This window comes from Pollicipes pollicipes, unplaced genomic scaffold, assembly GCF_011947565.3.
Source record: "Pollicipes pollicipes isolate AB1234 unplaced genomic scaffold, Ppol_2.1 Scaffold_4881;HRSCAF=5763_pilon_pilon_pilon, whole genome shotgun sequence".
In the NCBI taxonomy this organism is placed as follows: Eukaryota; Metazoa; Arthropoda; class Thecostraca; order Pollicipedomorpha; family Pollicipedidae; genus Pollicipes; species Pollicipes pollicipes.
In genome coordinates this window covers 47,306,478-47,329,672 of record NW_023596576.1, presented here as the reverse complement: position 1 = coordinate 47,329,672, position 23,195 = coordinate 47,306,478, and the positions used below count along the sequence as shown (strand labels likewise).

The following is a 23,195-nucleotide window of genomic DNA, read 5'->3' as shown; positions in this document are numbered from 1 at the left end:
CCCAGACCTGACCAATTCTTAAAATATCATGTGCCTGCTGATAATTTAAACATCATCAACAAAAACAACTATGCATTCAGCAATGACATGGCTGTGGGTACCTCTTTACAGACTGTATTTTCCTAACCTCTTGACACTTGATTTACTTTTTGACTCAAAAGAGGTCAAAGAAAAACATCCCAATAATTATGCATTTGAGCTCATGGGCTTGACCCCATCAGGGTAGACACCATGTAAGTGTTAAGTATGAATGCATTGAGTATAATGTAACAGCTATAATATAATGGTTAACTATAATGGTTAACCTTCCAACTGTGTAACTTTTCTGATCCAGAAACCACCTAGAAAAATGTAAGTTAGCTTGAAAATTGTGAGCATTGTCCAGGCACACATTTGCTTCTGTGTTCCTGGTTATGACTCCAGCCCCAGCACGCATAGTCAGCTGGAGGGTAAATATCACCCTCAGCAACACCATGGTGATATGAGCTGGTTTTCTTCATGAACTTCTGCCCCTAAACATCAACCATCTGCCACAAATTCAGTTTAATGCCCCATCTGTGCCCAACATGTCAAGATCTGCTCTGCCTGGCAAATGATGTGGTGGACACCAATGCTAGCCAACATTGCCTGTGCATTCTTGACAGCTTTGTCACAAAACACTCTTCTCTTTTCCCATTCATTATTATGGACATTGTGAGCAAGTCTTGCAAACCATGGCAGATTTTGATGAAATCATGTTTTGGCAGGTGGGGCACAGCTTCCTAACTGGAGCAGCTGATCAAAGTTTGAGGCGGATGTTACTGCAGCACACCAAAACGTCATTTATTACTCACAAAATTACTGAGATGAAGGAAAATAGCTAAGTCTGATGATACATCAAGTTTTGGGGGCTAAGGGAGGTTAGCAAAATGTGTCCAAACTGGGGGCAGCTTGCTACCCACTGGGGCAGGATTCTGTCCTCCCAACATCTTGGCATGTTTGCCATGGTTCCTGTACTGTATCATGAGTGGCCCCTACTTCCCTATCCCCTCCCCCCTCCGCCCACGTCTCATCGTAAATATCATATGGGAGAACCGCCGCGTCAACGAGGCGCGACTTTTGAACTACATTTTTGGCACAACCTTCCAAATCCACTCAGATACAAATTGACACACGAGCCCGATGTTTTCATAAGAATCCTGATACGCAGGACATGAACAGGTTATCTGTCATTATCTACCTCACGTTAGATTGTTCTGCAACCTCAGTACAAGGTAAGTACGAAACCGCGCAAAACGACCGCCCCCACATCCGCGAACTATTTCCGACTTACCACGCATGAGACGCGCGTGGGGACGGGGATCGCGAAATCTGGTGTCAACAGCAACAACTGTTTGGAGCAAGCACGGAATCCACATCTAACCAATGACGTTAGCAATCTGCGTAATCTTCGGTCCGATCACTTTGATGAAAGTACTGCTGACCGCAGACCACGGAGGTGACAGGAGTTGTGGTGCGGGAACTATTGGGGAAGGAGAGAGCCCCAGTTTTCTGTGAATTTGACGTTGAGTCCTTTGAATTTGACTACAGAGAAGGAGCCGAAACTGGTTAATGCTTTTCAAACGCCAACTTGGGAGAAATTCCATTTCCCTGGAAAAGATCCCAGTTCCCTCAGAACTTGGTGGGAAGTCAAGAATTTATGCCTTTACTCAAAATCCCGGGAATTGAAAGCCATGGGTATTATTTCTCCTTTACTACATACTAATAATTTTCTGACCGTGTAGCTGTAACTGCTTTGCTGCGACGGCTGCGTTTTCCGCTTTTTTACTGAATCCATGGTGGCGATTTTGCTGGCCATCCTCTCATTGGCTCCAATGCCCTCATGTTACGCTATGATCAGCAGCAGCCGGATAGGTCTGTAGATTGCGGCAGTCTCGGCGCAATTTTTCGCTCGGATTGCCTCGGAATGCGCGTGGGATAGGGAACTGGTGGACTGCGGGGTATATTTGTGTGTGTGCGTCGATCGTTCGCGGGAAAGGTATCGATCTCTGGTTTTCTGATTGGTTAATTGTTTGGTTGGAAGACGGCTCTTAGGTGAAGTTGTTTTGGTTTGAAGATAGGGTATTCATAATTTTCGAAGTTTTTTCGCTGATGCTAATGCGAAAATCGCATCCTGAGCCATACCTCCTTGAGCTACCAAGAACATAATGGTCATGAATAGCCGTCGATATTAAGAATGAGTGCTATTTTGTCATTATTGCCCTGCTTTCTTTCTCTCTCTCTGTCTGTTATCCCTTGTCAATGCTCCTGAATTTCCATCATATTAACATTGCTTGATGTGATGCATGAGCCAATCCCCAGTATGTTTATTGTCCTGCATTTGCTGATGATGCCAGGATGAATATTCACAAGGTCGGCAAATGGATAAAATATTCTAACAATGTGCATTTACATAAGGACAAATTCCTAGGCTGCCTATGTGTATGCAGCAACACTTTCTCTGTTATGGAATTTCTCTGGGATGATAATAACAGCCAAATGGTGTTCATGGCTGGAGCTGTTTAACTACTGTATATTGTGATGACCAGAGCACATGAGAATTTAGGACAGGGTTAATGTAAATGTGCATTTGGGATAACATCTTTCAAATAATTCATAGCACTAGAAATTCAAACAAATAATTATGCAAATGTCCTAACTGGTCAGGATATGCATTCCTACCTCATGTTAAGAAAAAGCATTGTACATCAATTGTCATCTTCAAGGCAGAATATACTGTAATTCATCATAAAACAGGTCATCTAAGCTCTTACCTTGGAACTTAAATAACTACCATAGCGAACATATGAGCGCAAACATGCAGCAACCACAAACCCGGCGCCATTTCTACACATGGTCGCAACATTACTGTGCGATCACAACATTACTGTGCATCAAGAACCATAAAAATGTACTTGGCCAAGGTAACAAGAATTCAGTAAAATGTTTTTCTTGTGTATCCAAGCAGTCTTCCATATTGTTTGTAGATTGGTCAACATGGTGGGGAAATATGACATTTTTGTGTGGGAATAAAAAGCAAAATGAGAATATGGTGGCTAAACAAAGCTTCTTAATATGGGACATATATATGGCATGGAACATGGATGCCAGTGGGACACTGGGTTGAAGGGTATAGGGTGGGTGTTAGGTTAGGTTAGGTTAGGTTAGGTTAGGTTAGGTTAGGTTAGGTTAGGTTAGGTTAGGTTAGGTTAGGTTAGGTTAGGTTAGGTTAGGTTAGGTTAGGTTAGGTTAGGTTAGGTTGGGTTAGGTTACAATAGGTTAGGCTAGGTTAGGCTAGATTAGGTTGTTAGGCTAACTACATTAGGTTAGGTCAGGTTAGGTTAGGTTATGTTACATTAGGCTAGGCTAGTTTAGTTTCAGCTATGTTCTGGACTATTTTGGCCTCTCTGTTTCATAAACGTACCTAGACGCGATAAGAAACGTTTTTCATTGCATTATTATTGTTACCTTTGGTCCCCTACATTTTTTATGGTTCTTAATAAGCGGAAGCATCGTAATTACGCAACAGCAACGCAGAAACGGCGCTGGGGAGTCGAGGCGGTGGGGTGCGTGCGGCGCTCGGGAGCTCGCTATCGTAAATATTACAATTTGAAGGTAGGAGCATGAATCTACCTGTTTTAAGATTATTTATGATAAGTTCAGCCTTAAACACAACAAATGGTGTACAATGATTTTTTCTAATCTTAGGTAGGAATGTATACCTACATCTCCTAGCCTATCCTAACCTAACCTAACCCTACCACTTCTACTCATCCTCCTACTCCTTCTTTACATCTACCCCACCTCCTACCCATATACCTACAACTTCTCTTAGCACTATGTATTTGTATACCTTTCCTTACTCCTTGAATCTAACCTATACCATCCTCCAGGGGTTGCCATCAGATGCCAGGGAATGCTATTTTGTACTAGCTTAAGAGAGGTTAAAATGATGGGTGCTGCTCAGCCAATCATCATTGTAGGCATTTCCTAAGCTGTCTCAAATTCAATGTTTTGTTCTAGCCTTACCTAGCTACATTTGATAAAAATTGACCACATTTTATAGGCTTACCCAATGTCCTGCCCTACCCTCACATGGGAAAAGGTGGATGGAAGTCATGGATGTGTGCAATTGGTTATCATCAATAAGAGAGCTGGGCCTGTACCTACATAGCTTTTAGGACATTGCAGGCTCCCACAGTTTGCCACTATTTTGTGATATCCTGAACATAGACTTAATGGTAGTGGAATGCTATCTTGGCCTAGTTTATAAAGAACATGTGATGTGGATATCTCTGACCTAGGGCAAGTAAAAGAAGCAGCATGTTGCAACATAAGCATTAAGTACATGTGGACAATTTTACAGAAACTGAATACTTTTCTACGAAACTACCACTGTTTCAGTGGTCTGGTACATGTTGGATTTTGTCTGTTAGCTCACCCCAAAGTGCAAGTATGTTTTGGTCCATGTTTTCCTCAGTTTTTGTACTTTCATGTGGTGACATTGAACACTTGTGCTTGGAAACATATGGGACCATATGCATCAGTGTATGTATGGTACATACTACAAACCATTTTAATGCAGAATGTTTTGTTTCTTTTCAGAGCTGCTTACTTCTGAACTGACTTGATGAAGTTGCTGAGCATGCATTCTCAGAAGAACAGCATGATCTAGCCAGCTGTATATTCAGTACACGTTGTTTTCTGTGACAGCTAGGCGAGCAGAGTAATTTCAGCCTAACTTTCAGTCATCTGTGTTCAAGATGCCTCGAGTATTCATCAAAGGAGGAATATGGAGAAACACAGAGGTAAGCATTAATGTAGTGGTCTGAAACAGTCAGAGCCTCACCAATCTAGAATGGCTCTTTTCACCCCAAGCCTGGTATACCATCTTCCACTACAGGCGTGAATGCAGTGCGTGTTCGCGCTGCACGCCCCCGGTGGGGGGAGTGTAGTGTCGTGCTGAGAGATAAGCCAGTGCCTCCCCTGACCTGTGCACTGCCGGCAGGACGAGATCCTGAAGGCGGCCGTCATGAAGTACGGCAAGAACCAGTGGTCGCGGATCGCCTCGCTGCTGCACCGCAAGTCGGCCAAGCAGTGCAAGGCGCGCTGGTACGAGTGGCTCGACCCGAGCATCAAGAAGACCGAGTGGAGCCGCGAGGAGGATGAGCGCCTGCTGCACCTGGCCAAGCTGATGCCGACCCAGTGGCGGACCATCGCGCCCATTATCGGGCGCACGGCCGCCCAGTGCCTCGAGCGATACGAGCTCCTCCTGTGAGTCGCCGTCGTCCGGGAGGGAGAGGCGGGCTCTGGGAGTGGGCGGGGTCGGAGAGGAAGGGACAGGCTCACCTGTGAGTGGGCGGGGTCGGAGAGGAAGGGACAGGCCACTCTCGTGAGTGGGCGGGGTCGGAGAGGAAGGGACAGGCCCTCCTGTGAGTGGGCGAGGTCGAAGAGGAAGGGACAGGCCCCCCTGTGAGTGGGCGAGGTCGAAGAGGAAGGGACAGGCCCCCCTGTGAGTGAGCGGGGTCGGAGAGGAAGGGACAGGCCCCTCCCTTGAGAAGGCAGGGTCGGAGAGGAAGGGACAGGCTCCTGTGAGTGGATGGCGTTAGAGTGAGAGAAAACGAGTTGCCCTGCTAGTGGGCAGCTCTGGGGGGGGGGGGGGGAGATGTAGGATTCTATGTCACAGGTGTAGCAGATATGGCATTGCATGGTGTTGATAGGCTCCAAGCGATGTCAATTGCAGATTTGGTTGGTTTCGTGGAATGCGACTTTTGCATGGTTTCCACTTTCATGATTGTACTTGCCAGTGTTGTGTAAGATACGTCTGCGCCGCTCTAATTTCTTACTGCTAAGATAGGACTTCTGTGTTCCTGGCAACACAACTCAGGGAAATGACATCTTCGCCATTTTCTACCAAACAAGCCTTTTACCCTTTACTTTCATGCCCTGTATCCACCGAGACAGTCATGTGTCATTGTCATAGCCGACTGACGTACTGTCGTAACTGTGCTAGGGACCAGGCGCAAAAGAAAGAGGAAACTGACGAGGCGGACGACCCGCGCAAGCTGAAACCAGGCGAGATCGACCCCAACCCGGAGACCAAGCCTGCCCGGCCTGACCCGCAAGACATGGACGAAGACGGTAAGTCGCCACCGCCGCCGCCGTCGCGTCCCGACAGGCTTGTTTGCGTGTGCTGCATTGACGTGCGCCTTTTTGAGAGCTGTGCTGGTGTTTCATGTCTGGACGCCCATCCGTAAACGCCACTCTGTCCCATGACCTGAATCCTGTCCGACCGTGGACGTGATCAACGAAAGTCGGTCACCTGGTCGCCGGTTGTCGGGTGTTCGGTGACCGCATTCGACGTTTGGTATTTTGTGTTCGGCGTCTGCGCGTCGGTCGGCCGGACAACCCGCTGCTACCCGCTGCAATGCACCCCTATGGTGGCGCCATCCCACTTAGTACGGCGACGCACCCGGTGAGCCTGTTGGCGGCCGCCGCCAGAGCTGGAGATGCTGTCGGAGGCGCGTGCCCGTCTGGCCAACACGCAGGGCAAGAAAGCCAAGCGCAAGGCGCGCGAGAAGCAGCTGGAGGAGGCGCGCCGCCTCGCCTCGCTGCAGAAGCGGCGCGAGCTGTACGCCGCCGGTATCGAGCTGGTGCCGCGCATCAAGAAGAAGAAGCGCGGCATCGACTACAACGCGGAGATCCCGTTCGAGAAGCGGCCGGCGGTGGGCTTCTACGACGCGGCGGAGGACGAGTACGACCCGCTGGCGCCCAACTTCCGGCGGCTGCGCCAGCAGCACCTGGACGGCGAGCAGCGCAGCGAGAAGGAAGAGGTGAGCCGACAGTGGTGGCGGGCTGGAGGCCGGAGGTTCTTCTCCAAGGTAACAGGGAGGATGAGATGGTCTTCTGGTACAGGGAGGGACGGTGGAGGGTAGGCGAACGTCGCGGGAATGACGGGACTACGCGGGGTGAGGAGCAGAGGGGAGCGGTATGCGGTCTCCCCACCGCCAACCCAGAGGTATGGCGGTGGGGAGACCACTTGGGGAGGGATGAGCGGAGCCTCCATGTGGTTTGGATTGGGGGGGAAGCTTAAGATGAGCTCTCGGTGCACAGGGTTGGAACAGATTGGAAGCTTGTTGATTTGCAACTCCTGAAAACAAGGATATAATCTGTGAAGTTCAGTGCCCAAGTTGTAATGAAAAAATCGAGTTAAAAGGATCATCATTTCAACATGAAATAAATAAATTTTCGTACACTCTGTGCTCATTTTGTTCTTTGCATAAACTATATCTTGCCCTAGTATGTGTCGGTGCTGCGCTGCGCCGAGCCGACTCTCCTGTGTTTGATTGCAGTGCATTTGTTATTGTCTGACCGAACTGCTGTGGTTACTGGTCTTACTTCGCCGCCACCATGTGTCACTGGGTCGTTGTAGAAGTAGAGGTAAAATAGTCTCTGCGGCGACTCGGTCAGTCTGTTGCGGCACCACGGATTATTGGCATGGGGGAGTGGCAGGCCGAAATTTAATGTCCTTAATGCGACGCGAGCTGCCTCCACAACCTGAGGGGTCTCCTCTGGCAGAACGGTCTACTTTGCGTGAAGTAGATATCAACTCAATTGCTTGGCACGATTTTCTAATGTGAGGACGCTGGCCGGGTGTGGATGGCGCCAGTCAGTAAGCAATGTAAGCAACCTACAAGACACAACGGCGCTTTGTCGTTCCGAAATGTGGGTACAGATCTCTACCAAGCTTACATCCTGTTTGAATTTCGAATCGGAATCGGAGTCCCAGACGCAGCGAATGCTCAGCTCTGAAGGCGACCGGGCCGGGGAGAGTGTCGGCGGAGAGTCGATCCGGGAGTGGGAGGCATCGACCGGGGCGGGGAGAGTGTCGGCGGAGAGTCGATCCGGGAGTGGGAGGCATCGACCGGGCCGGAGAGAGTGTCGGCGGAGAGTCGATCCGGGAGTAGGAGGCATCGACCGGGCCGGAGAGAGTGTCGGCGGAGAGTCGATCCGGGAGTGGGAGGCATCGACCGGGCCGGGGAGAGTGTCGGTGGAGAGTCGATCCGGGAGTGGGAGGCATCGACCGGGCCGGGGAGAGTGTCGGCGGAGAGTCGATCCGGGAGTGGGAGGCATCGACCGGGCCGGGGAGAGTGTCGGCGGAGAGTCGATCCGGGAGTGGGAGGCATCGACCGGGCCGGGGAGAGTGTCGGCGGAGAGTCGATCCGGGAGTGGGAGGCATCGACCGGGCCGGGGAGAGTGTCGGCGGAGAGTCGATCCGGGAGTGGGAGGCATCGAGCACGGACGGCATTGGAGAGAGGGCAGATGGATAGGCGACCAGGAGACCACCGCCCAGCTCGGGTCGCGTCAAGCGAACTGGAACTTCCATGTCGACGATTGCGGGCCCATCGAGTGCGTCTCAGCAGGGGGCGGGGAGGGGGGATAAAGAAATCCTGGGCCATGTTTTTCGCTGGCCAGCCTGTTGCATATTCGATGTTTGGATGCATACTGCACTCTATGCTGCCGGTGATGTGGATTGCTGGCAGTGACCGAATCAGTTCGTGACTACATTGCTAAGGCGTCGCTATCTGATAAGTTTGCTCCACATTTGAGGTAGGTCGCTTGCATCGTGGTGGCTATGTGTGCTCGAAGCAATGTCCATAAAATTGCGTCAGGATCGTCAGTGCGTGTTCGGCCATCTATAATGATAATAGTTAACGCGTCTTCTTTTGTCGTCAGCGTGAGCGGCGTAAGGACAAAGATAAGGTGAAGAAGCGGAAGGAGAACGACATTCCGAGCGCGCTGCTGCAGAACCAGGAACCGGCCAAGAAGCGCTCCAAGCTGGTGCTGCCATCACCACAGATTTCGGACGTCGTGAGTACTGGGCCGCCGGATGGGGCGATCAGCGTCGCCCTTGTACTGCTTATTCGTGACTGCGGATATTAGTAAACTGGGCTGTTCGTCGATCTGTAGTCGAGAGACGATATTCGCATTCTGTGGTCGAAAGGGAACGGGCGAATGCACCGCGCGTGCACGGTGTCGGCTGCAGCAACGTAAAGTACATGCACTGCTACCCGCCGTTCTACAGTCGGCACAGTCTTCATAATGTGGCTTGGGCGACGTGCCTTTCGGCTGATGTCTGAGTCCAGTATCCAGCGTGCTCGTCTGGGTCCAGTATCCAGCGTGCTCGTCTGGGTCCAGCATCCAGCGTGCTCGTCTGGGTCCAGTGTCCGGGGTGCTCGGTCTCCGTCAGCGATCCGTGCCGCCGTGTGCGGCCTGCGAGCGGTGCCCGCAGCCGCCTCATTCCGGCTTCGATATCGCCCGACTGAACGAGCCGCCGCCGCCCTCAGGAGCTGGAGCAGGTGGTGAAGGTGGGCAAGGCGTCGGAGGCGGTGCGTGAGCTGACAGAGGAGGGCGAGGAGCGCGCCACCGACGCTTTACTATCGGACTACTCGGCCACGCCGGCCACCGGCCAGTTACGCACGGCGCGCACGCCCATGGCGCAGACCGACCGCGTGCTCCAGGTGCGCTGCCACCGCCGCCGCCGCCGGCTCCGCCGCTCTTCAGCGGACAGGCTCACCACAGTGATGAACACAGGACTTGAGAATGTAAAGGCTCGGTGTTTTGCATTATTTCTGTTCAGGCTGCTGCCTAGATAGAGATTCCGTCAAAATGTTAGAAGCCTGTTTTCATGTTTCTTGGGGCCGCGTGCGCACTGGCGCCTGTTCATGGCTTGGTGTCCTCCATTGTGACCGTTGTCCCATTCGGCCCTGCCGCTGACCCTCTGCCCGCTGGGCCGCGTCGCAGGAGGCGCAGAACATCATGGCGCTGACGCACACGGACACGCCGCTGAAGGGCGGCCTGAACGCGCCGCTCGTGGACTCCGACTTCGGCGGCATCACGCCGGCCAAGCCCGACATCGCCACGCCCAACACCATGCTCACCACGCCGTACCGCACGCCGCGCGACAACCCGGGTACGGCCGTCCGGCCCGCGCGCGCGCCGTGGCACGGGTCCGGCGGCGTTCGGACGGATCTGTCGGCCGGCGAGTGCTGTGTGCGTTCGGACGTGATGGCGATGATTCGGCGATGTGCGTTTGGTGTTGCGATGGGCGGTGACCTCACCTCGCGCCCGTGTTCACCACGTGTGGGTGGGCGCAGCTGATTTTTCGTGTTCAAATGTTCGCGCTCGTGTTGTTGTGCGCCCGTTGACGCTCGTGTCTCCGGCGTGATTGCAACGCACTCCGGTGGGACACGCCGGCGGCTGACGCCGGCCGCCGCCGCTGGCCGCTGACCACTGACCGCGGCCGTACGCCGCCGCCAGCAGGCCAGACGCCGGGCGGGTTTAGCACGCCGGGCGCGTCGCGCGCTGGCCGCACGCCGCTGGCCACGCCGCTACGGGACAAGCTGGCCATCAACGCCGAGGACGCGTTGGAGGCGGACGCCGGCGGCAAACAGCAGCAGCTGCAGGTGGGGCCGCCGACTGGGCTGGCTCGGGCAGGCGACTGCTGCCGAGCGGCGCGGGTGTGGTACAATGTTAACGTTCTGACTCAAGGCATCGTGTACTGAACGACTGCTGTTCGGTCTATGTTACACAGGGCCTTGCTCTCTGACTCAGCTGGGACAGGATTCTGTTGCCTTCCGATGGGGTGTAGAGGCTCCTTTCTAGAACGCACGCCCCGTCGTCGGCCACAGATCAAGGAGCAGCTGCGCTTCAGCCTGTCGTCGCTGCCGGCGCCGCGCAACGACTTCGAGATCGTGGTGCCGGACGACGAGCCGGCGCCGGAGGAGGCGGCCGCCGGGCCGGCCGAGCTGGTGCCCGACCAGGCGGACGTGGAGGCGCGCCGCGACGAGGCCGAGCGGGAGCGGCGCGAGCGCGAGCTCCGCGCCCGCTCGCAGGCGCTGCAGCGCCACCTGCCGCGCCCCACAGAGGTCAACGCGTCCGTGCTGCGGCCGGCCAACGTCGAGCCGCCGCTCTCCGACCTGCAGAAGGTGGGCCGACTGGGGCTGCGGGCGCGGCGGTGTGTCGGTGAAGGCAACCGTCCGCCAGCTCCGGGTGCGCTGTGCTGGTGGCCCGTGACTTCTGGGGTGCCAAGGTTTTTGCTGAAGGATGTGCGGCACCGCGTTGACGGCCGCATCAGTGCAGCAGCGCGGTAGGAGGAGAGGGAGAGGGATTACGTGAAGGCGTGCAGATAAGCGTTGTCTGTTATGTTACTTAAGCCCACATGCATTATGCCATCTGCATGTTCTAATCGTCTCCTGTTGTGGCATGTTGGATGTGGGTGCAAGGTGTTATATAATGAGATACAGATTGTGCGATGCGCCCGGCCCTGCCACCGCCTCGAGGCTGCGTCGTTCAGCGTTTCCTCCGCGGCTGCAGGCGGAGGAGCTGATCAAGCGAGAGATGATCGTGATGAAGCGGTACGACGGCCTGCACAACCCGCTGCCGTCCGCCCCGGCGGCCGTGCTTCAGCAGTACCAGACCTACCTGGAGACGCACCCCTACCAGCAGGTGCACGAACCCGACATGGAACAGGTGAGGGTGAAGTGGACTCGTCGGGTATTCTGGGAGTCCGGTGCTCCGGCTGTTCTGTGAGTGGGAAAGGTCGTTGTTTGTGACAGTCTCTGCGTGCGCTAGTAGACATCGACTGCGGTTTCTCGGCGATTTTAGTCTGAGCAGTGCCTGTTGTTGCTCTGTGAGTAGGATGCAGTGCCTGTTGCTCCTCTAGTAGTGGGGTGCAGTGTTGTTGCTCTGTGCGCGGGATGCAGTGTGCCGTCCCGCGGCGGGTCACAGGCCGTGCCGTATTGCCTGCCACAGGCGCGCCAGGTGCTGCGCCGCGAGATGGACGTGGTGAAGCAGGGCATGGGACACGGCGACCTGACGAAGGAGGCCTACAGACAGGTCTGGGAGGAGTGCCTCTCCCAGGTGAGACCCCGCTCGACGCGCCGACCGGGCGCGCGGCACCCGGCATCCGGCCCATGGTCCCTGGTCAGCGTTTTCGGCGTCTGTTGCCGTCTGCTCTGTATCACGGTACCATGGAGGCAAACCCGTCTAGCCGCGTGGTCCAGTGAGTCAGATCAACCTTGTGGAGCGCTCCTGCTGCTTCCCATGGTGGTCTTAGACAGCACAGTTTTTCTGCTTCTGCATCCTAGATTTGGTACTGCTTTGATGTCATATATTATTGTTTGTTTTGCCGCACTGTATCTGCAGGCTGTCGCGTCTGTTCTCATTAGCGCGCGCGCCCGAGCCCCAGTCCCAGCCCCTGCCCCAGCCCCAGCCCCAGCCCCAGCCCCAACCCGACCTCCAGCCCCAGCCCCAGCCCCTGCCCCAGCCCCAGCCCCAACCCGACCTCCAGCCCCAGCCCCAGCCCCAGCCCCAGCCCCAGCCCGACCTCCAGCCCCAGCCCCAGCCCCTGCCCCAGCCCCCAGCCCCAGCCCCTGCCCCTGCCCCAGCCCCAGCCCCAACCCCAGCCCCAACCCGACCTCCAGCCCCAGCCCCAGCCCCAGCCCCAGCCCCAGCCCCAGCCCCAGCCCCAGCCCCTGCCCCTGCCCCAGCCCCAGCCCCAGCCCCAGCCCCAACCCCAACCCGACCTCCAGCCCCAGCCCCAGTCCCAGCCGGCTGACGTCCGCCCTGACCGCCTGCCAGGTTCTGTTCCTGCCCAGCCAGAGCCGCTACACGCGCGCTAACCTGGCCAGCAAAAAGGACCGCATCGAGTCGCTGGAAAAGCGACTGGAGCTGAACCGAACACACATGACGCGTGAAGCCAAGCGGGCCGCCAAGCTGGAGAAGAAGCTCAAGATCCTGACTGGAGGGTGAGTGGCGATGCCGGCAGCGGCGGAGAACCGACGGCCCGGGGCACCCCGTCACGAGCCAGCGGCGATGCTCGTCGAGAGTGTTGGTGGTCCGGGACTGTGACATTCTGATCAGATTTTGTCAGGGATTGGCGCCCACCTCGGCGGGCCACATTTGCTCCAGTGTGGAACGGGCTGGATATGTTCTGCCCTTGTCTCACGCTGTGCCGCTCTCTTGCCTCCCTGCCACTCGAGCCCCATATGTGTGTCGTGCTGTCATTGTATGCATGCAATGTGTCTGGTGTGCGTCGGATGTGTTGGGTCGGTGTCCGACGGGCGTGATGCATCTGTCATCTGACGTGCCTGTGGTGACCTCGTGAATGCCTGACAGTCCCGCGGGTGTCTGAGTGGAAGGGGCGAGGGAGGGTGGCTGCTGGCGCGCGCCTGCCGGACGTGCCGCACCTGACCGTCTGGTGTGCCGGACAGGTACCAGTCACGCAGCACAGCGCTTGCCAAGCAGCTGCAGGACGCCACCGAGCAGCTGGAGCAGACGCGCCTCGAGCTGGTCACCTTCTCCGCCCTGATGGAGCACGAACAGGCGGCCATTCCGCGCCGATTGCAGGTAACCACACCGTACGGCACCGCTTGTCTGTGCGCTAGCGCTCGCACTCTCCGGTCGCGCTTCCGGCGGGTGATGGCACTGTGCCGACTGTAGGTAACGGCACAGTACCGTCTGCTGATAAGCGTATCGTACCGTCTGTCGGTAACCGTACCGCACCGTCTGTTGGCCATCATCCTGCACCGTCTGCTGGTAACCGTACCCCGAAGTGTCGGCGGCTAAGCACACCGCAGCGACAGCGTGACGGCGCCGCGCAGACCACACGACCACAGACACCCGTGCTGGTCTGGGAAACTAGAGGTACGGGGTTCGATTCCCCGCGGTGCCCGCCCTTCCCGCCAGGGTGAGAGGCAGGCGACGCCATATAGGCTCAGCAGCTGAGTGCGTTGTAAAGCCCCAATGGCATGACATGACATGACACCCCTGCTGGTTAGCCGACGAAGGCCGCAGCAGACGGCCGTAGCAGCGGGCGTGGACCCGCCACACCGGCCGGGGTAACCACAGACACGCTCCCGCGGCGGTCCAGTCCTCCATTACGAATTGTCCAGATTGCAAATACACCGGACGGCGCTGTGGGATTATCGCTGTTGTCGCCGGCGCGGTCAGGCGCGCTGGCGTCTCGCTGATGCAAGATCGCCGCAGACTCTCGCATTGCACCAGGTGCAGGCGAGCACGCACCGGCCGCGGTATGGGCCAGTATTGTAAAAGTCAGCAGTGCTAGTACGATCGAAGCTGGGCTCGTGTCGGGCCTGTAAAGAGACATAACTCTGTCTCGGGGGCTTTGTTGTAAGGAGGGGGGGGGGGGGGGGGGGTATATCGTGGTATTTGCAGATCGTTACATCGTGTAAAACATCAAGTGCGGCGCTCTGAAAAGATCACCGATCAAACCAAGCCGTTTCGAGTTCAGTGTGTAGAATGTTGACGTCTCGTGATTGGTATGGTATGGTTGTTGCTGCTGTATGGGTCGCTCACTAGTTGCGCTGCAATTTTCTGTGCAGTCCCTGCTATGGTGCGGGCGCCGCGGGAGGCTAGCACCACAAAGTCACTAAAGTGACGATGTACCTACCAAGGGATGGCATTGCGTCGCCACCAGTCCCATTATGTGCGCTTAATATGGCGCCAATGACAACACAGTCGGGCCTGGACAACAACCGTAGTTATTTTGTATCTAATGGGCCAGCTTAAATAGTACTGCGAGATCGTAATGTTGGCCTCGTTCTAGGAAAAGGTGGTGTCACAGCTTTGTTTGAGCCAGATGCTGTCAAGATATACCGAAATATTCCTCGTTAGAGCGTATTATAATGAAATTGCCATTAACTGGTCACAAATCTTTCGCACTCTCCTGAAAAGTGTCGCCTTTTTGCTGTGTTGACCACGGTGCCTTGCTCGCCTTCATTTTTGCACCGCTTAGTGGGTTGTGGTGCGCCAGTGCGGTCGCCGCTCGTGGCCGCGTGTGTCGTTACAATGGCCGCGGTTACCTTTGTAATCTCGTCGGGCTGGTGTTGATTGGATAAGCCGGCTTGAGTGTGGGCTCGACAGGGCGGGCGTGTGTGGTGTCTACAGCTCAGGGATGACTGGCCTCCTCGCTGGGATGTGTTCTCGAGCTCAGGGATGACAGTGGCCTCTTCGCTGGGATGTGTTCACGAGCTCAGTGATGACGGTGGCCTCCTGGCTGGGATGTGTTCTCGAGCCCAGGGATGACTGGCCTCGCTGGGATGTGTTATCGAGCTCAGGGATCACGGTGCCCTCCTCGCTGGGATATGTTCTCGAGCTCAGGGATGACTGGCCTCGCTGTGGTTCTCGAGCTCAGGGATGACGGTACCCTCCTTGCTGGAGTGTGAACTCGAGCTCAGGGATGACGATTGCCTCCTTGCTGGGATGTGTTCTCGAGCTCAGGGATGACGGTGGCCTCCTCGCTGGGATGTGTTCTCGAGCTTAGGGGTGACTGGCCTCGCTGGGATGTGTTCTGGAGCTCAGGGATGACGGTACCCTCCTTGCTGGAGTGTGAGCTCGAGCTCAGGGATGACGTTACCCTCCTCACTGGGATGCGTTCTCGGGGAAGCCGGCGGATCTGTGGCCGTCACTGTCGTGATCACTTTCGGCCTTAGTTTGTGTTGGAAGCGCGCTGGCTCATAATCCCCGATGGCTCAGTCATTTCAATGGATTGAACTTAACAGTCCAGTGATTTCGTATTACTTTTTCTTAGAATGGGGATATCATTCTGGCTACAGACCGACCTTTTCAAAAGTAACAAGTCCCGGACGATATTTTCACTTGGTGCCCTGGTTTTTGCCGTAATATAATTGGAAATTGTGATGTCACAGTGAGGTCACTGGAAAGTGTGTCGGCCATAGCTGACAAGTGTTGAATGCAAGTACTGCAGCGTTAAGAGAGAGTTGTCAAAAAATATCCTAAATGAGTCTATGGGAGTGTGCTATAACTGTTTGTCAGTGTGACTAAAATAGCCAACAGTGATTCCTTGAGGCCCAGTTGCTTTCAGCCGGTAAACTGGCTGTGACTCATTATGTAGTCGGCCGCAACATCGGTTTCGTGATGGAAAATCTCGGCCAGCTATGTGGCAAGCAAAGCTAAGCACAGTTATGTGCTGGACGTCTGAGAAAAGCCTCACCATTGCAAGCTGTGCAGATCACAGACAGGCCCTTCAGCTAATGGGATTGGAGCTATTGGTGGTCACTATCCGTGTGCTTGTTCCTCTCCCTTTAGTCGAACATTTGCCTCGGCGTCACGTAATGATGTGCTGAGCAAAGCCTGACCCGCCCGAACATCTGGCAGGAGGCGACAGAGTCCTCAGACAATTCCAGCGAACGTGCAAAGATCACTAGACAGTGCAGTGGGCGGTTCAAGGGGCACGTCCGCCCGCTTACACGTCGTTCGCTCTTGGGGGAGCGGGGGGGGGGGGGGGGGTGCGCCGCTCGTTCATCCCCCTTCTCCGTACGCACACACGTGTTTTCCCATGTCCAAGGCAGGGCAGACCACGCAGTGGTGTGCGCGTCTCATGTCCGCCAGCCGCCGCCGTGATTTGACGGCAGTAAGCCGCTGGCCGCACCGGCACGGTGTGTGCATTGACCTCGCCCTGCAGGCGATGGGCTGTGACCTTGACATCGCCCCGCAGGCGATGGGCTGTGACATTGGCCTCGCCCTGCAGGCGATGGGCTGTGACATTGACCTCGCCTTGCTAGCGATGGGCCGTGGCATTGATCTCGTCCTGCAGGCGATGGACTGTGGCATTGACCTCGCTCTGCAGGCGATGGGCTGTGTCATCCTTTGTTTTGCAGGCGATGATTTGTGTCCTGTCGCACTGATTATTGTGGTTTGCGCCTCGGACAATGCCGTGCAGTTGATGGTTTGTCTACAACTCTAACTCCTCACGGATATCTTGTGTCTTTGGACTTTTTCTGCAAGCCTTTGCCCATGCGAATGTTTTTGCCTGTCGTCTCACATGAGATGCTTTGTGTCCCCGATCACGTTTCTGGGTTACATCTACGTTTCTGCGTACAATAGCTCCGGCGGTCTGCCGCGTCGCGTACGATGCGTGTTTATGTTTATGAGAGGGGAGGGGGCTCCCGCTTGTCTACCCCGCCTCTGTGAAGCTTACCTGCGTCGTTTGCGTTAATGGATGAGTCAGCGGTTTCGGTAGTCTGCTTCCCCGGTCCATGTGGTCATGTATGGAACTCTGGTATTGCTCGAGGAATGCTTAACGGGAATAACGCTTTGGCAATTGCACATTTTGTAAGGCTAACTCCAAACCTTTTCAACATAAGGATGTGTGGGATCATCGCCCACGCTCAGCAGCGCTTGTTGTGTGAGCCCGAACCCTGCCGATTGTGAAATTCCTGGTCAGCGGCGGAATTTTGCGGCGAAAGCTTGCCTTGCCGCCGTGTCCGGCATTGCCCACTGCGGCCACCTTGCCTTAGAGGGAGTGTCTCGCCCTTGGCGTATTTCAAAAAGATGTTCCGGTGAAACCGAAAGGCCAGTTTCCTTTGACAATAGTACGGGGTAGTGCCGATGCGCAGGGGTGCCAATTTATGTAAATGATTGGGGGCCGAGCCGAGGGCCCGACAACCTTATCTCCTTCCCCCTGTTCTGTCTCAACGGATTTAGCCCGCCTGGTTTTGGCGAAAGGCAAATTGCATTGCCAATTTTTGTATCATTTAATACAGTTTTAATTTAAGGAGCATGGCAGTGCTGCGGGGACGGATCCAGGGGAGGGCACACTGGAGGCTTATGTCCCTCTGATTCGGAGGTAAATGCGGCCCTCTAGATGTGGCCTTCGGCCGTCGAAAGAACACTTATTTTGGCCACGGGCGACGGCCCGTATTTTTGGTTGTGGGAGACGGGAACAGTGCTAGTCATGAAGGACTTCGATCATCCACGTGCTCTGGGGCTTTTCATTTTAACCTCTCAGACCCTTGCGGGTCTTATGGCCATAGCTATGTAAAGTTTTTGCATCGCTTATCCGTTCAGCTGTTATGTGCTGTATGGCAGTGGGAGCAAACAATACTTTATATTACGCGGGTATAGTGTTATAGTATGGACTTGTGCACTGCATTAAAGGGCAAACATATATGTTTTGTTTCTATGGGGTGATAGGCATCCGGCTACATTAACGGACCTATTCACATGGTTTGGAGGCCAAGTCAAGCGGCCAAATTACACAGTCTACTCCGATGGTGTTTTCCTGTGACTAAGTCGCAGCGCCTCCCGTATAAACTGCTGCTCTCTTCAGCGCCCGTCCGGTGGCCGGTTGAATATCCTCCGCTCGGGTGAGGGTTCAATTTAACTTCCTGAGATCTCGAAAACTGAGAGAGATGGGAGTACCAAATTCACGGGGTGGATTGGTCTGTGTGTGAACTCGCTTGTTTAAAAATTTGAGGTTTTTAGGCATGACTTTTGGGTAAAACAAGGCCAAACTTCAGATAGGTGTCTAAAAAGTCTCCAGATCTCATCATGCAGCCGCCTTAGCCTGGATACCCGTGCCAAGCAAAAGTTCATTTGGTTTCATTTGAAGCCATTAATTTATTTTACTTTTGGAAAGTAATGGTGACTAGAATCCTACGGCATTACGTCAATTTGGCATTTGAATAATCGTCAATTATTACGCTTGACGGTATGTTCCCAAAAACAATGTCGAACGGGGTTATTTTAGGTCAGCAATCTACTCTGAGTTTGAAGAAGTCCATGGAGCTTGTCTGTTGCGGTCACTGTTTGTAGTAAATCGGAAATGAGCGCCAGAAACTACCTCACACAGCAAGCACAGCAACCTTCATACCTGACCCTAGGGGAATGGAATTTGTGCTTGATTCAATTGCTGTATTGCCTACTAATTATCTCAGAGATGTGTGGCTTCGTCTAACACTCCATTATCGCATCAGATTGAACGGTTCTCTGGACATTGCCTGCGTTGACAGTCACGGCCTGACTTTATAACAAAATATCTACTATTTAATTGCCTACGGCCGTCCCAAATTTGACGCGGCTATGCCCCACCGTTTGGAAACTACTGCGGAAAACCTTCGAGGGGGTCAAACTGACCCCCACCGGAACGAGTATCGCGTTTCGATTTTCGCGTGAGTCGCAGACGGTGCGCGAAAATTTTGGTCTGAATTTAGTGTCGTACCACATTTTTCACTTCAACTATGCCATGACATCGACCACTGTAATCAGTGACATACATGATGATAATCAACAAGCCAGGAATACTTCATTGTGTTCAACAACTCAAAATGAACAATCACGTTTACCAATAGCTGTGTGAGATTAAGGCCAAAAGCGAACTGCTCCAATCGGATACATAAATATGTGTAGTAAACAGAACGGTGAGGATGAGTTTGTTGCAGCAGTGGTGTAGAAAATGAGCATGCTCTTACTAGTACTGCCAAACGCGTGGTGAATGTTAAATCGTTGCGCTGTTTGAGGTGCACGTAAATTTCCCTTGGATAGACGCATGTCATATTACGTAAGCCATTTGCATTGCGAATGGGAGGTTCTTCATCAGCATAACAAAGTGATGAATGGCCAGCGTACAAAACGAGTTTGATTTAGATGCGCAGCATTGTGCACCATACGGTATTATCATTATCTGCTGCACGCAGTAATGCTCCTGAAGCCTGAAACCCTCGCAGCCTGAAAGTCTGAGGTAATCCCCTATCGTTGAATTCCACAAATTGGGAGGAGAACGTAGCCACGTACTTATTTTGAAACACACCGGCAATTTACACATCGCCTTCCCACGAGCCTATTGGCTGCAATGCGTAAAGTGCTCGCAAAAAGAACGCGTATTGCCGCACAGAGACGCCAGTCGTCCTGGTGGAAGCCCAACGTCGGTAGAGGGCTGAAGTTATACTGAAGTCATGCTGACTTTCTTTGGTATCTACTACCCTGATTCTGAACACACTCGTGATGTGGCGAAACGCGCGGTGGTGGGTTGGCCGTCCATTGGTCCACCAACGAGGGCCAACTGGCCGTTGGCTGGATCGTGTCAGCCGGGTTAAAGGGCAGCCGTCAGTCGTGTTGTCGCATTACACGGTAAACGTTCTTTCGTGCTTTTTGGGTAAGGGACCGAGTTAAACTGGGTTCGCTGAAGATGTGTTATGATTATTGGGTGGTAGGCTAGGGGTGCTGACAAAGAACTATGCTCAGCACGGAATCAGACGAAAAATCTGTTCCGGCAAGATTTTCGTTTTTTGTGTGGTTTCTCCTATTATGTAATTGAACTGCATCCATAATCTGAAGTATCGATCCCGCGCCAAAATGGAAATAAGATTACGACCCAACTTTCTTGTCACTTGAAATGTTACAACAAAGAGTCCGTGGTGTCAATGTCATACCTAGTTGCGGCAAAAAAGCATCTGGGCTTACATTTGGCGGACAAATATAAGAAGCCAAATTATAGAACGGTTTTGCCCCAATGACTTAAGATACGACTCAATTGAGAACGCATTGTTCAGGTTGCGGCTTTAAACGGTTGCGGCTTGAAGTTAGGCAGTTGCACCCTCCATGGGGACTCCACTACGAGGAAGGACAGAGGAGATCGTCCTTGTGTAAGGGTGAGCTCTGTCCTACGCTTTTGTAATATTTCAACCCAAAATGTTGTGGGTGTCGAAATCAATATTGGGGGGGGGGGGGGGCAACTCAACATTGGGGGTCTATCTGAACATGGGGAGTGGGCAGGGCCCTCACAAAAGAATATAGATATACACCCGTGCCACTGCAGCACCATCAAAATGTGATAAGAGCATGCATTTTAATTATTCATAGTTCAAATAACGTTGGTAACGCCTTAAACAGCACTTCACCTCTTCCTTTCCTGGTAGCCCCAAAGTGTATCCAGAGTCCGCGACAGCTGCAGTTGTCGCGACCGGTGTCGCTATGGCGACGGCAAAAGGACGTCATGGCGTGTGCTGAGGGTCGTCAGCTGTTACGGGTCAAATGTACCGCTTTTGAGCTGTTTTAACCCGCACGCCGTGGACATGCGGGCTTAAGAGTGACACCTCTACTGGTATGAATGAGGTCAGCATAAATGAACGTTTGCCCTTGGCACAGCGAGCGGCAAGTGCTGAGAAGCACCTTGGTTAAAATTTGAACCAGTGCATCGCTATAAACCATGCGATATTGTGTGTCCTAAAGCCAAAGTACGCTTTGTAAAGAGCCGCTCTGGTAAACTCCTTAGGTTAGGGGAGAAATCAAAGCCATAGTATAGTGTTTCCTTGAATTCGCGTAGCGATAGCCTCACGTTTGCAATATTTATCTCTTAAAAAAGTTTCAAGTTTCCAGAGCGCTTCCTACGCAAGCGTTTTGACGAATTAGTGTGTTGCAAGCGTTACGGAACACACACGTTGGAAAAGTAAGGGAACTTGAATGCATTTCTTTCATGATGTTGAGCAGGGAGTCTTTTGAGGTTGCTTCTGCTAGACTTTAAACATAAATTATTAGCCATTCAGAAGGATTTTGAGAAAACTGGTATTACGGATCAAACCGGACGCGTTTAATGCAACAATAGGAAAAGGCTCCAAACAGGCAGCATTCTCCCTTTAAGCGGCCGCTGCCACCGGTCGTAGGCCAACCCATCAGAGTCACGTGGAGAGCATGACCGGAATACACCCCACCACGGGTGGAATGGAAGGCAGACGCCCTAACCAACTGACTGTCAGGGTAGACGAGGCTAGGTGTGCGGTTCAAATTCATGTACAGTGACAAGTATAGAAAGGAGCTCTTTATTTTTGTGCTAACCGGATGTGTCTTTTCAGTCCTCTGTCGGCCCCGGACAGTGTGCTGAACTCTGGCATTCCTGCTGGATAAATCCTGAATCGTGAAGACTCCTGACCCCCACCTGAAGATCGTGGATATTGTGCTCTCCCGCTACCCAGAGCTCGCTGCCGTGCGTCGTGTAACATGCCGAGAGCCGAATGCGTCTCATTTGACCTCGCCGCCGCCATCTGTCCCTCAGTCGCTGTCGGAGGATGTGAGCAGACAGACGGAGCGCGAGCAGCAGCTGCAGCGGCGCTACCAGCTGCTCAAGCAGCAGCTGGAGGAGCTAGCGCAGGCTGACGGCTAGCGCGCGGCGGCCTTCCTGCTGACGTCAGACCTGTAACCGCCCCACGGTGGCGCCGGCCGCAACGCGGGGACCGCCTGGCCGCGCCCACTCGTCCGGAGCGGAGCGGTGGAGCGGCGCCCCGGCTGGCCCGAGTGCAGCGCCGGCGATGTACAGTGGTGGGGACCGGATTGAGAAGCAGCAGCAGGACGCGAGGGTCGTGAAAGGTGTAGGGCTCGGCTGCTGTCGCGGTGGGCCGAGGGTTAACTTCTGGTTTCCTAATTCGCCGCAAGATGTCGGACCGTTCGGTCTGACCCGTGTCGCTGGCTGGCTGAAAGGTGCGCCGCGGCGCGCCGGAAACCTCCGTGCTCCGATTTTTGTTGTCTTTAGGCGTCGTTCGTATGGCGTGTCATTGATGTTTTCTATTAGGAATTTATCGTCGTAAAACAGATCTACAGCACGCGAATGAAACTGAGGGTGGAGTCCCGCAACACTTCTTGATAGACTACAATACATCTGCAACGGAAAATGTCTTTAGTTCATTAGACCACATGGGAGTCACCGGAAAAACTTTTCAAAGCCAGCGAGTAAGTGATTGGCGCATAAATTGTCATCCTCGCGAACTTCCCTGAAAAGACACTGGGCAGGAGATTCGGTCGACCCTTGACTCCCATTGCTGTTTCGGGGGTTCCTTTGTCCTCGCCCGCGGTGTCACGGTCGGGGAGGCGGGCTCTGTTCCGTTGCACTCTGCCTTTGTTTGCCAACCAGGGATTAGGCTAATACCGGATGATGTGGGTTACCAACAGGGCAAAAACTTCTCAGTTGCCGTTATAACGCGTTTGTCCACCGGCGGGCCGTTGTGAGACGGGGTGCCGCGAGTCTCAGCAGTGCCAGCGACCTGCACCTGGCCCCGCCCCGCGTGGAGCTGTCGGTGGGACCGGCACGTCTACCACCTGCCCGCGTAGCCGGGCGAAGGCACGTTTTGCCCGATTACACGGCTGCCGGCTCTGCGCGAGAAGTGTCGCCGAGTACTCCACCGGCTGGAGCCGTCGTAATCGGCTTAGCCTTGCGGCAGCCGCGCCCGCCCGGTGACGGCTCTTGTCGCGGTGTCTGGCGTGGAACGCGCGCGTGATGTAACTGTTTGGCTCGACGCAATCAGCTCACGTTTCCTTGCAATGGTCTTCCGAGTACGGCCAGCGAGGATCATCCGCAGCTTTGG

The 23,195-nt window shown here is 54.1% G+C and overlaps 1 protein-coding gene across 5 annotated transcripts; it reads left to right on the top strand.

The window, feature by feature from the left end:
* Nucleotides 1-1,937: 1,937 nt before the first annotated feature.
* Nucleotides 1,938-22,540, top strand: Cdc5 (cell division cycle protein 21). Of its 5 annotated transcripts, none has more exons than XM_037224000.1 (15): nt 1,938-2,017; nt 4,624-4,826; nt 5,027-5,292; nt 6,032-6,159; nt 6,520-6,851; nt 8,755-8,889; nt 9,366-9,539; nt 9,823-9,991; nt 10,339-10,484; nt 10,710-11,006; nt 11,395-11,550; nt 11,833-11,940; nt 12,661-12,827; nt 13,293-13,428; nt 21,893-22,540. In XM_037224000.1, exons 2-15 carry the CDS (start codon nt 4,782-4,784, stop codon nt 21,998-22,000), a joined length of 2,367 nt encoding a protein of 788 aa, XP_037079895.1. In that variant the 5' UTR covers nt 1,938-2,017; nt 4,624-4,781; the 3' UTR covers nt 22,001-22,540. The 5 variants fall into 5 exon arrangements, with proteins under 5 accessions (XP_037079895.1, XP_037079900.1, XP_037079899.1 ...); XM_037224005.1 differs by having other exon boundaries at nt 10,342-10,484; nt 21,893-22,539; XM_037224004.1 differs by having other exon boundaries at nt 1,973-1,993.
* The last annotated feature ends 655 nt before the right edge of the window (nt 22,541-23,195 follow it).

Coding starts and splice junctions, on each gene's coding strand:
- Cdc5 (XM_037224000.1), top strand. CDS start 4,782: ATGCCTCGAGTATTCATCAAAGGAGGAATATGGAGAAACACAGAG. Junction 5,293..6,031: donor GAGCGATACGAGCTCCTCCT/GTGAGTCGCCGT, acceptor TAACTGTGCTAG/GGACCAGGCGCAAAAGAAAG. Junction 11,551..11,832: donor ACGAACCCGACATGGAACAG/GTGAGGGTGAAG, acceptor TGCCTGCCACAG/GCGCGCCAGGTGCTGCGCCG.